The 13,795-nt window shown below is 28.6% G+C and overlaps 1 protein-coding gene across 4 annotated transcripts in view; it reads left to right on the forward strand.

Annotated features, from left to right (window-relative positions):
• Positions 1–13,795, forward strand: part of LOC113372414 (integrin alpha-PS1) — a 290,356-nt gene that overhangs the window by 42,455 nt on the left and 234,106 nt on the right. The window contains exon 1 of one of the 4 annotated variants that reach the window (XM_026612749.1): positions 61–242. The exons of the other annotated variants lie outside the window; for them this stretch is intronic. Within the exon in view, the coding sequence (XP_026468534.1) occupies positions 61–242 (182 nt within the window). Of the gene's footprint in view, positions 1–60; positions 243–13,795 lie in introns of those variants that run through there. 4 annotated transcript variants of the gene reach the window in all.

The following is a 13,795-nucleotide window of genomic DNA, read 5'->3' on the forward strand; positions in this document are numbered from 1 at the left end:
TTACGATTCGATTTAAAATAAAATAAAAAAGTTCGATATGCGGGCTGTTAAAAAACAGTCATGTGTGCGTGTCCTTGTGGTGCGTTTGTGTTGTTTTTAACAATTTACGTGCAATTTAGTGCAGTGAATTCATTTAATCTCGAAGTGAGGATTCCTCTAATAAAAACTGGAAGTAAAGGCACTTATTTTGGATATTCAGTTGCGGAACACAAAAGCACGGAACGTGGAAACGTTATACCATGGTGAGTCTAGTTTGAATTTTATCAGTATGGCTTGTTTGATTAAAATATTTATTATATTTTTGTAGAATGTAAATGCAAACTTGTTATGCACGATATTATTCAGATTAGTTTCATAGTGCTCGAACTGTCGAACATGTTGCTGATAATAAACAAAAATTAAATATATTCGTAAAATAAATATAACAATATATGTATGTTGTTGTATAATATTGTGGTGATTAAGTCGCTCATGAAATTATTTACATATAGTATTATTTTTATAATTAAATTCCGTAACCTTTAGGCAATATTAATGCAACAATGACGCAAAATGTATTAACTTATTACTCATTGCGTTATTGTTTTTATTATCTTAAAGAAAAGTCGTATAAGACCGATAAATTTATCTACAATTATTCTAAAATTTCATTAAAAATGTAATTTTATTACAAATTCTAATGTGATTCTGAGAAAATTCTAATACGTAAGTTTACTCTTACTACGACATTGCGCGTGCTTTCAATGTGCTAAACAGAACCTAATTTCTAATACAATTTTTATACTAATTTGCTGTAGGAAATATCAAATATTTCAAATACAGTAGTTCTTCGACATACAAGATTAATTAATATTAAAATATTAATTGTGTAGTAACATAATAAATATACATGACTAATTATTTTATAATTTTCTATTATATAAAAACTATTTCTATAGTAGAAAATTCATTGTAACATCTGACGAAATTTATCATATTTTCATTTTAGCCTGTAACACATTTTCCGCTCAAATCTTGTATTTCGAATTTTGTTCGTATGTCGAAGCAAACGAGTTGCTTCTTTGGCGGCTCGTATCTCGAATTACTCGTATGTCGGGTCGCTCGTATGATGCATTTGCTAACATTTGTTATTAGCTGAAACAAATTAACGATTACAAATTATTTAACAGTCTAATTTGGACTAGTTTTTTTCATTTATCTTATAAGTCTTTTATTTCACTAAAGAAAAGGAGCGTCCATTAATCACGAAGTTTTTTTTTACATACATCCCTTTCCTTATTGTTTTCCATAGTCAATTGCTTATTGGGCAATTTTGGAAATGATATCATAACAAAGAGTCATTTTATATTTATGTTCATTTTATAGAAATTTAAATTGTACTGAATTATACGAATGCATATATCTTCCATTCTATCACAATCTATAAAAAATTTATTATACTTACTTAAATATAATATTGATACCCCAATACAATTTAATTTTATTTTGTTTATTAATTTTTATTGGCCTAGCTTACTTAGAGCATTCAGCCACCTACAATATTTTATTTTTATATGCTATACTATCACCATATATATTCTATACTATCTTTATATACTGTACATCATCTTGTATCTATACTATCTTTTTATTTATATCTCATTCTATCCATTTTTTGCTCATCATAAGCGATTTCTTCACTCTTCTTTTTTTACTTCTAAGTCTGATCTTCTCGAATTCTAATCTTGCTTTCTTCTTACTTCTAACTTTTTATTCAAATTCTACTCAACAAATCAAATTCTATTCAATTTCAAATTAACCATACTTATTTAAATTTTATGTCGATGACAGGATTCAATCCAAAGATCCCTGTCGTGTGACTGAGTGAGCTATGCCCGCAACTTAAATATAATTTATATCTTATAAAAAATGATATTTCACAAAATGCCTACAAAATTACTACATTTTTAATCGATGTATCACTTACAGCTAACTGAAAAATATTTATTTTAAGATGAGTAAAGGATTCTTTTTTCAAGTAAAATCATTATTCGATAATTCTGCTTATATATTTTCAAATAAGAGTCTACACAAAATGAATAACAAACAATACTGGCACAGGAATATGTCCATCCTGGAGCCGCTATCAAATGTAATTGTTTTACCCGCATGATTTTATATTATAGACACGTGTTCGGAATCTTATATAAATTTTTATTTCGAACGATGAGGACATAATGCTAATCAATATTGGATTAAAGTATATGGCGGTACTGATTTATTTCGAACTTTTGTCAAAGAAACATTTATTAGATTATGCGTACTAAATTTATGTTAACACACATATTAGAAAATAATTACTTCAATATAGTCGAATATTGATTAATTTACTAAAATGTTGATGATATGTGTTCTTTATTTTATCTTACTTGTTTGGCGCCATGATGTCTTGAAAAAGATAAGTAATTTTACATATAAATGACACTATTATATTTGGGGTTTGGAGTTAGGGGTTTTATTAGCATGTTGATAATAGGTTTAGGGGAAAAATTGACAACATTTCAACTTTAATAGCCGTATGTATTTTTAATTTCAACAAAACCAAACATTTTTTTCTTTCAAAAATAATAATCAATAGCTTGTATTCGTTATTACAACAAATAAAGTTCTAAATCAGTCTTTTTTATACCTAGTAGACACGCCGTTGTGTGTTGCTACTATCTTCTAGTTTATATTGTAAGATATTTATTGTTAGCAATCTCTGCTTATTGTTCATGTAAAACAGATTGCAGAATAAAATTAAATAAAAAACAGTCTTTTTAAGCACTTTTAAGTGGATAGATAATCTTTAATACCTTTTGAATTCCTAACAAAATTTTCAACAATTTATTCTATTTGGTCAATATGTCAAGCGCTGCAGAAAAATTCTTTTGCCCATTTTCAAAAATAACTTTTTAAAAATATTTTTGTTTTTCTTGCTCGGTTAATTTAATAATTCCTTCAAATCATTGGTAAGACTAGCGGGCCCTGTTCTTTAAAATATTTCTCCTGCATTTATCTCATCTAAAACTCTTGTTTTGCTATTCCACCGTTTTTTTCGCCATTTTATCCATGTTTTGGAGAATTTGGGCAAAATTAGAGCCCAAAACCGAAACAGCAGTGTTAAGAGGGGTTTTACTGTATTTCTAAACACTTTTATCGTAAACAGACAATTATTAGGCGATTTTAAAAAGGATGAATTATCTCACATTACAACTAATTGAATAATTTAAAATAAACTGTTGAGGGATATATAGGCAAATGAAACGTTTTATTTAATGAGATTTTGTGAATCTTTTTTTGCTTTATATGATCTTGGAAATATAAGATACTATTATCCAGTGTATATTCTATTTTAAATAAAATAAGTTTTTGGTGCTATTTTATTGGCTGTGTCTTGAATTTCATGATTAGTTTGATTGAAGAGTTTTCCCGTGGTTGGAGCTATGAACTTTCATTCAGAAGTTCTACCTCGGGCAGATTATAATCTACAGCTACACTTGAAAACCTAGAGAGCAATATAATTTCAAGTGAAAACAGCTCCTTCCTCGGCATTGTTGTATCGAATGGAAAGTCATCAGTATATATTAGTATATTTTTAACAATAAATTCATAAAATAGAGATAGAACAATGGCTTGTTGCCACCTATACAGCCAACTAAGAAGTCATTACATCAGCTATAGGGCTCGTTAAGTTTTGATTGCTGTTAATAATACAGGACACAAATATCGAAAATAATAAACAATTGAGTTTATAAATAAAATCTAACACAGCAGAAGAACTAACAGCACTAACTACTAGTTAATACGATATACGACTATTATAAGAAGCATTAACTACTGCTATTTACTTAAGTCCGTATAAACGCGCCTACAGGTATTAAAGCTTGAGTGAAAAAATCGCGTGTTTATTCAGAAAACAGGGATGTTAAATTGATTGGTTTTAAGCAATTCTAAATGTTTTGATTGTCTAAAAAATTATACCACCATTTAATTTAATTTTCAGATAACTTTTTACTACAAGGTGTGTACGTATGTTTCCGATTTCGGTTCACGCGATATTAACATAACTTGTTTGGCAAACGTATTACATAAGAATTTTAAAACCAAATTTAGCTAAAATAAATATTAGTCTTTTAATGGTCGCTCATGATTACAGTTTTCGTAATTTTATAAACGATGAGATAAATTTAGCACGCAAAAAATTGAGCTCTATGAAAAAGTTTTTTATGACACTTAGATTGAAATTTATTATACACCTGATTATTATCATTGGGTTTTTTAATTTGTAGTTAAAATTTTAATATTTATAGCAAAACTTTATTCCAAAATGCTTTGGCACAAAGTAGAGCAGATGCAGTAGTGTACTCTTAAATAAATTGTGTTACAATTAAATCATATAGATTTTGAAATGAATAAGTTTTTTATAAGTGGAATGCATTTTACAAATATATATTGAGTTATAATTCAATAAACTTTTAAAATACTTTGAATAAAAATTGCGATCGACGTTAACTAGATATTTTTACTTACAGGAATTTAACTTAATTTTATATTCGTTTAAGAGTTTTTATAAGGAGTTCTAATTGGTAATAAATAAAACTGAATAAAGATTACATCTTAATTACTTACAATTATATAAAAAACATTCAATATTTGGAACTCTAACCTTAATACGTATTTGAAGTTTTGCACATAAAAATAAATAAATGATATTTATTTACAAATTTTACAAAGCTGCTAAATATTATTCAAAAATTTATTATTTTTAGAAATAGTTAAAGGTTTTTTAATGGATTGACGAAAAACCAACAAAAAATCTAATTCATGTCTATTGTGGAGTATTGGAATTATTCAAGTTGGTACAAGATTTTTTTGAAATTGAATTATTTTCAGATTATATATATATATATATATATAATATATGTGTGTGTGTGTGTGTCGGTCTGTCTGTCTGTGTCTGATAATGAAATTAAAAATAACTTCACTGATGAGCAATACATTTATCTAAGCGGATCCTAATTGGCAACAAAAGACTCAAAAACGGCTTCCGTATTTATTTACCAAAAAATATGGACAAAAATTATTCTTTAGCTATTAATCACGATTATATTTCTCGAATTCTTTTCACGATCATTGACGTATTATCCGCATGATATTATATAGTATATTTAAGATATTCACATAAACTTAAAAAAACCGTTAATGAAGATAAAGTGGTTCTCCATAACTTGATATCCATTCAAGTGTTTTAGAATGTCTAAAGGAGATTTAGATGCTTCTGAGAAAGTAAAAGACCATGTTGATATGAAAGATTTTGATTCTGCTTTATGCAACAAACCCACGTAATAATGAAAATGGTCTTAATGTTATATTTTTCTAACATATGGTTTTGAATTATCGATTTCCAAGAAAATGCTTTGGATTATAGGTCACTTGACATATTACTTAAATCGATTTTAAAAATTCAAAAACTATTCGAAAGATATTGATTGGGAATCGCGTTGATTAGTTTTTGGTAAAGATCGGCCGGTTCGTTTCTTCGTAATTGAATGTTGAATTTTATTTGACAATTCTGATAAAACTTTTCAAAATCATAAATTTCGTAGTTTGAAATAACATAATAAAATATTATAGGCCTACAATAAGCGGTGAATTACACAAATTCATCAAAGTTTACAATTTCGCAGCGTTCTTGGTCGATTCTAATCAGAATCCATGCCGAAGCATTTGTATATTCTGTGGTATTTCGTAGAAAGCTACTGATTACAGTTTACCTCTTACTTCATAAAATACATTTTTAAAACCCGAGATGGATGAAATGATATGTGTTAAGCAAATTGATTTAATTTATATAATTACAGATATTATAAGTATGTCATTGTGTGTAAATAGCCTTTTCTAATTCTTATTGATAAAGTCGATTATTTACACGTATCGGAAAGTTCATTCAATTTGACTTAAGGCAAAATGATACTTCCAACTTTCATTACTTACTTACAAGTTTTATTTTCCAATCAACGGATGCAATGATTTACTCTTAGGTGGCAATAAGGAACATAAGTGAAAGTTTTGATTAGTAAGTAAGTTTAAAGTTTTGTGTAGGCAAACTTTTACTATAAAAAAATTAATGAAAGGTTTTATAAAAGATGAATGATTTAATAATTTATAGATAAGTTACTTTGAAAGAAAATTTTGTTAGAATTCTATTAAAGTGCATTCATAAATATTGTATTACAGGGAATATGGAGAAAGTAAAATTTCATATTCATTAGCAAATTAGTGTTTTTCTGAAAATAACAGCAAAAAGTCTGCTATTGTGTTGACGAACTTTATTAACTTCACGTAGGGTAAGTTATAGTAATCTAAAAAAAATCGAAAATGAAAATTTTTATATATCTTTACGTTTCAGAGGTTTTTGAACATTTTGGCATACCAAACATCGGGAACTGATTTCAATTATTCAAAAAACATTCGGTTCCTCTTGATAAGGAGACGTGATGATTAGTTTTTGGCATAGGCAGATCTAGGCGTTTCGAATTTACGGGGTAAAAAGTGCCAACAACGGTAACTCAGCTTTTAATAGAACGGGGCGTTCGATTTTAATAATTCAAAAAACATATTACTTGTATTGACAAGATGAAAAACTGATCAAATTTTTGAGAGGGCATATTTAGCGGTTTCTGAGATCGAGTATAAAAAGTACAAAAAATGCCATTTGGCGGTCAAAAATATCATTACACATATATGCACATCAAATCGTCAGATATTTTATTGAGATTTTAATAATGCGTATCGATTTTGTTCACATTTCTATGGGATCTGTAAGATTATTTGTCTGTTAGACGGCGACGCGGCGCTTACGCGCTTCTATATTGTGTCTCTATGCAGCTAAAGCAGTGTGATTGCTTTGATAAAAAGTTCAAAATTTCCAAAATATTTCACTATAAAAAAACATTTTATTACAAAAGTTTTTTTTTCAAAAATGTCAATTTTTTTTTAAATTTAAAATTTCTTTTTTTTTTAAAACAAAAATATTTTTTTCAAAGTTTAGAAGAAAAATTTAATCTTTTTTAAAAAAAAATAATTTTTGGAACGGGAAGTGCCAGCAATTTGCCTTAAGGCACGATGCCATACACCACTTGTTTGAATTTACATTTTGAAAATTTTATTGATTCTAATTGCAAACCCTGCTGCACAAGTCAAGATTTGATATGTGCATACTAAATAACTAAACGCGCAGTCTGTATTTTATGGTCCAAAGTCAGAGCCCAGAGGAGTGCATTTATGAAGAGTTCGTTTTATTCTTACTTTTTATATTGTGGCTGCAACTAACTCGTTTGGCCAGGAATGCCGTTAAGAAGCGTGATGTGTAAACAACGCATACTACGATTTTTTTTTAGAAATACTACACATGCCCGCACACAGGTCTACTCTAACTTTGAGTCACTTTTTTATGAAAAGTCATTGTTTTTTACGCTCTGAAATACAAAGGGTTAATGTATACGAAGATTCGGCTAAAAAATATGGATATTGGTTAAGCTGTTTTTTTAAAAGAAAAAAAAAACAAAAAAAACATAATCCATCAAGCTGATTGTTTAAAACGTACCAGCTACATTTTGTATTGTATAATAAACATAAAATATAAATTAATCTTTATAAAAAATGTGAATAATATTCACAACTGAATTGAGAACTTTTATTCACTGTATGAAAGTGCTTTAGGGCAGTTGCGTTCTGCTAATTTTTTTTTTATTGGAACGCGTTCCAGTTCAGCAAAGAAAAAACGTTCCTGACGGTTTGGAAAAACAAGCCAGTTCGTTCTGGTTTTTGTTTCGGTTCGAGTTACATATAAAAATTCAACAAAAATCAGAAAAATCAATATTTTTTTTAAATTTATTTTAATTCTCGTTAAGAAAAATCATTTTCAGTTCCGGAACGCGTTCCGATCCAAAAGGAAGTACTGGAACATCGTTCCGAAGTAATGAATTTTGAAAGGACGTATATAAAAAGCAAACAATATTTTTACTATATTGTTTGCAAGTTATTGCAAAATTAATTCATGTTTTAAAAAAATAGTCATCAAGTTTGAATTCTAGAAGGTAATGAAGATGGGGGTCTCAAAAAATTGGCATCTTAAAAATCTATAATAATGTCGTTAATGTGTAAGTATGATCTATGAACAAGTTATAAAAATGTATTTTCCTCACAATAAGGACTTTTACAACTTTAAAAAACTACAAAATTTTTAAGTAAATTAATCTAGTTGAGAAATCGTGGGTATCGTATCGAAAAAAAAGTTTCAATAAACGCATTTAAAGATTCGCGGGGAAAGGAAACAGAGCAAGATTATCGTGGTTCAACATCTCTGAAAATACTTTAAATTTTAAAATAACTTCTTGTACACATATTTTTGAATCGTTAAGTTCAGTCCCAAAAAAGTCGATTTTTTAAAAAATATAGACCAGCATGGAAAACACCACTTATGTCCGACGATATTTTCAGTATATTCAACAAGTCTGTTTCATAAAGACATTTAGTATTTGTTTTATTTATTTTTATATATTGCTATTAGAAATAAGCAACCCAATCATTGTTCTCTTTAGTTATAATTTATTTTAACACAGTTCAAATTAGTATTTTCGACCATACTTTTTTGGCAGCAATACGCAGATAGACTATTTTTATTTAGAAATCTATTCATAATTTTCATCAATGCTCCCAAATAAACATAAAATTATTAGCGTCAGAAAATTCATTTTTGTCATAATAATTTTAAGCTCGAACAATTAGTCATTTCATCGGTTAGTTATATCAGACTAGCTAGAGATCATCAGCTGTAATATAATATATCATAAGCAATTATAAATTTCGTTGACCAATTTTGCCAATCACGAGTAAAAACAATGTTTAAGCACTTCTGAGAAAATGTCAGCACCAGATTTTACACTACCATTCCAAGTTTATAATCTACTCCCTGAAAAGTAGTTATTTTTTGACTTTACCTAATTGTCAAATTATGGATATATAAATTTACATTAGGCATATATGTATTTTCTTTGTGTTCAATGCTCAGAGTAAGCGAGGCCAAATAAAAATTAAAAAAAAAAGATGTGATATATGTTGTGTATATTCATCAGGCTTAACTAAGGTTTGTTTATGTTTTAAGAAATTTGTTGTGTAATATTCACTAAAAACAAATCATCATGTACCATCAACTTTGTCATTAAGCCTTGAAAATGTGTTTTTTATCTTCGCTTATGATTCCTTTCCACTTGCACTCTCAGTACAATGAATCATCGTAAAATACCGATCTAATCGCACCTAACAAGTTTCTGTAAATAACATATTATATTTAATATGTAATATGAATTATAATATGTTTGTGCATTATCAATAATATAGAGACTTACATTTTTAAAATGAAATATTTTTAAAATCATTGCATTTTGAATATTGGCTTGTAAATTCTATAGGAAACTTCAAAAAAGTAAACATGTTTAGAATTCACATTTCATTGTAGGCACATATGTGTAATAAATTGAAAAGATTTGTTCAAGTTAATTTTTGACTTCCCGTAGGGTAGTTATAGTAATAGGCCGAAAATCGAAAATGGAAATTTTTGCATTTCTTCACGTTTAGAAAGTTTCTGAACATTTTGGCATACCTCAGAAAAAATGGATGTGTGTGTGTGTGTTTTGAGTGTTCGCATTTTTTCGTCCACGTTTTTGGGCGCACGGATCAACCGATTCCATTGGTTCAAAAAACATTCGATTCCTATTCATAGTGAGATGTGCTGATTAGTTTTTGGCAAAGACAGGTCCAGCCGTTACGGAGATACGGAGTATAGAGTGCAGAAAATAGAAATCGAGTTTTTGAGAGAACGTACGATCCGATTTGAATGATCACAAAACGTTCAATTCGTAGTGATGGGGAGAAGTGATGATTAGTTTTTGGAAAAGGCAGGTCCAGCTATTTTGGAGATGCCAAGCAATATATGTAAAAAAATGGCACTTTTTGAAAGATCTAAGCATCCGATTTGAATGATTCAAAAAATTTTTTGCTTGTGTTGACGAAACGATTGCTTTTGAGAGAAGAATTTTTTCCATTTTTTTAATTTCAAAAAAAATTTTTTTGAATATCGAAAATGATTCGGATTTTAATTTTAATTCCAGCTAAAGTTCTAAAGATCCTTTATATACTTCAAACAAATAATTTTGACTCTGCAATTTAGTTTATATAATTCTTATAAATATTAGACATTCATATATGTCCTTCATTTTAAATTTGATTGAGTTTTTTTAGTTACTTTTCTGTAAACATATATAAGTTCAAGTATTTACAATAATCTATTTGAAAACATTTAATATTCCTCGAATATTATTTCATTACGGTACGGGAAGTTCCAGCAATTTGCCTTAAGGCACGATGCCATACACCACTAGTTTGAAATAAAATTGATTCTAGTTAATTTTCTTCTATAATATGCAAGCGTTATTTTTAGTACTATTTAATAGTATATCTTTACATAAAATCATTCCATTATCTCTATTTTTACACGATTCATTTACAATGCTAATTTATTCATCTTTGTCCATAATCAATGTAGGAGGTTCATTAACCTAAAAGATATGTTTCTAGTTTAAAGTTCATAAATTCAGCAATGATTTCAAATATACTTGAAAATATTCAAATATCTTATCATCGTACATTTTTAGGTCAATCACAGTAGATAGCAGTAGGTCATTAGTGAGTAATAAAATTCTTACTAAGTAATGAGTCTGTGAGATTTATTTCGATGTAAATTATGTATGACAGCGATAGTATTGTTGATTCACATAGTATAAATAAATTTTATTCATTGAGAATTGTAGTACATTCTTTTATGGTCTTTCTTTTGAATTAGTGGTGTATTAATGGTCTAGCTTACCAACGAGAAGGTTCCAAGTTTGATTCTTGCCACGGACAGCCAAATGACAAGCAGTAGTGACATTAGTTTTCATATGGAAGTATAGATATCAATAATAAAATAGACCTTTTCCGCATTGCTGCATCAAATTAAAAATAAACACTATTAAGGAAATTCTAAAAATTTAGGAAGGACAATCGTTGAGTTGCCTTTTAAAATTCACCATGTAGTTAAGTAAAATTACATCAGTTCACTGGACTCTTAAGTTCTGATTGCTGCATAGTAATAAGTATTGAAAATATGTGAGAGTTTCTAAAATACTTATAGCATACACATTAAATAGGTTTACAAGATTTAGAAGATTTTTAATATTTTAAACAAAAACACATTAAGTATTTAGAAACTCAACATTTGAATATATGAAACTATTGAAATTTTTTATAAAGTTTCACAATTTTATAACTTAATCCGATCCAAAAAGAATGTTCAAAAATATGGCTTATGTATGTTCAAATAAATTGAATTGATTTGACAAAAAATTTAAATTAAACCAGCATTTAAGACTTTTTATATTTTTATGAAAAAAAAACTTCAGGCGTATTGATAATATCGAATATTATTATTGAAGAGTTGTTATAAAAATAAAAATGCATTTTATATAGTACCCGTATCAATTCTGTTAACGATTATCATATAACATGTATTTCTTATAAGATACCTATATCATATTCACGTATGCCTAAACCTTAAATTCTATAGCTAACTATACGCCTAATACGCCTGCAACCCTATATACATAATACGCCCAATATTATTTCTTACCTTACAACTATAATTTTTCTTAAACGCTAATTTTTCCGAACCCTACCGAGAATCGAACCCGAGCCCTCTACGTGGAAGGCAGCGACCTTAACCACTAGACCACCGTAGCGCTGCGATTGTTCGCCTTTTTTCCGCGTGTCGTCGCGTCGCCTTAATATTAATTACTTAATTAATAGGTAAAGGTACCGCGGAAGAACAGTGCGTCCCTTAATATATTATTTGTAGGGGACCCAATAGAGTAGTGGTCAAAGCGGTGGTCCCGGGTTCAATTCCCGGTGTGGGCGATAGACAATAGAGTATAGGGTAGAGACAATAGATAATAGATTAGTATAGAGTGAAATGTAGCGTGTAAATGGTAGAATGTAAGGTTTGTAAGGGGTAAAAAGATATGTAGGGTGTTTTTGTTACTGTACAAGATGGCATTTAAGTAAAAATAAATACATCATATAACGATTTTGAATAATGTTTATTAGTAATATGGTAACACTCGTGATGCACATATTTATTAGTGTCAACCATTATACACATTTATATAATGTGTATAAGTATGGCTTTATACTTCAAATATGACATGATCGGTTTGTCATTATCATTTGGAAATGAACTTTCAAATCTGTTCATCCGAACGCCCGAAATCGTCGACGAAAAATTGTCTCCACGTGCAAACACACACGCATCCATTTTTTTACCCATTACTATAACTTACCTTAAGGGTGGATAAAAATATCTATTGAAACAATTTGATTAAAATATTAAAGAAGAAATATTTTAATATGAAGTAATATTTTTTTGCATATGTGTGAACATAAACTTTATTCGTGTATAGCCATGCTAACTCAGGAGAAACAGAAAAGCAAAATTCTCTGAAATTTCAATCAATCTCTCGTTCAAATTAAATCGATATCGTCCCACGTTTTTTGCTAGATTGAAAATGAGTTAGCGTATGCTTGCCTTCGCAGTTATCGGCATCGGAACGAATGGAAATCACTACATGCACTCCGAATTAATTTCTTTGAATCGTCGACGTTCGACAAACATAAATACAAATATATAGACACATTGGATGCGGGAAACTGATTCGAACCGCGGATTTGTTTCCATAACAAACGCGCCACCTCGCACGGGAAATATACAATTTGTTCCTGATCACACATCGAATGATCTCAAAGCACACGCATTTAATCAATGTAAACTGATGCAATGATTCAATTTTGTTTATAAAATACTTTGAATTATATTAATTTCATAAAACTTGATATTTTGTATACACCAATTAAAAAAAGAGTGCGCGTAGGGATCACACGCGGTTGAAGTAAAACTTATTTGCTACTGCACAAAATAGCAATTCTAAGTTAAGTAAAAATAAATAAATCATATAACAATTTTGAATAATGTTTATTAGTAATATGATAACACTCGTGGATGCACATATTTATTGGTGTCAACCATTGTACACATTTATATAATGATAAATTATAAATTATATATTTATAATGGCATTGAAAATATGTATAATATTTAGAAACAATAATGTAATTAAAGCCATACTTCAAATATGACATGATCAGTTTGTCATTGTAATTGGATTTAGAAATGAACCTTCATCAGAGAAATAAAGTAATTGCTGATTAATAACTTCTATAATATTCGTTCACATAGTGGATTATGTTAAACAACGCCTAAACAAACATTGTTTTCACAATTTCACTCATCATCATATAATATTTGTGTTTGAAGAACTTCATGTAATTAAAATTAACATACATTCATTGACTGCTTGTATTTTTTTACTTTTTTGTTGGCGATATAATCTCATTCTTTGAACAGCTGTAATATTTGTTTAGCCTAAAAAATATTTTCCATTTTAATGACTTCAAATACAAACAAACAAACTTACGTTTAGTACAAATGTTTAATTTGTTTTATTACTTTCAAGAAACAGGGTAAAATATTCTTCTAATAATAATCACTATCGAACCGTATAGAAATGATATCATCGAGAGCGAATGACGAATCATTGGCACTCGATTCTTATCTTATCTGCCG

The sequence above is a fragment of the Ctenocephalides felis genome, unplaced genomic scaffold (genome assembly GCF_003426905.1).
Source record: "Ctenocephalides felis isolate EL2017-DRISC unplaced genomic scaffold, ASM342690v1 CF-g0.4_SCAFFOLD_00845, whole genome shotgun sequence".
NCBI lineage: Eukaryota > Metazoa > Arthropoda > Insecta > Siphonaptera > Pulicidae > Ctenocephalides > Ctenocephalides felis.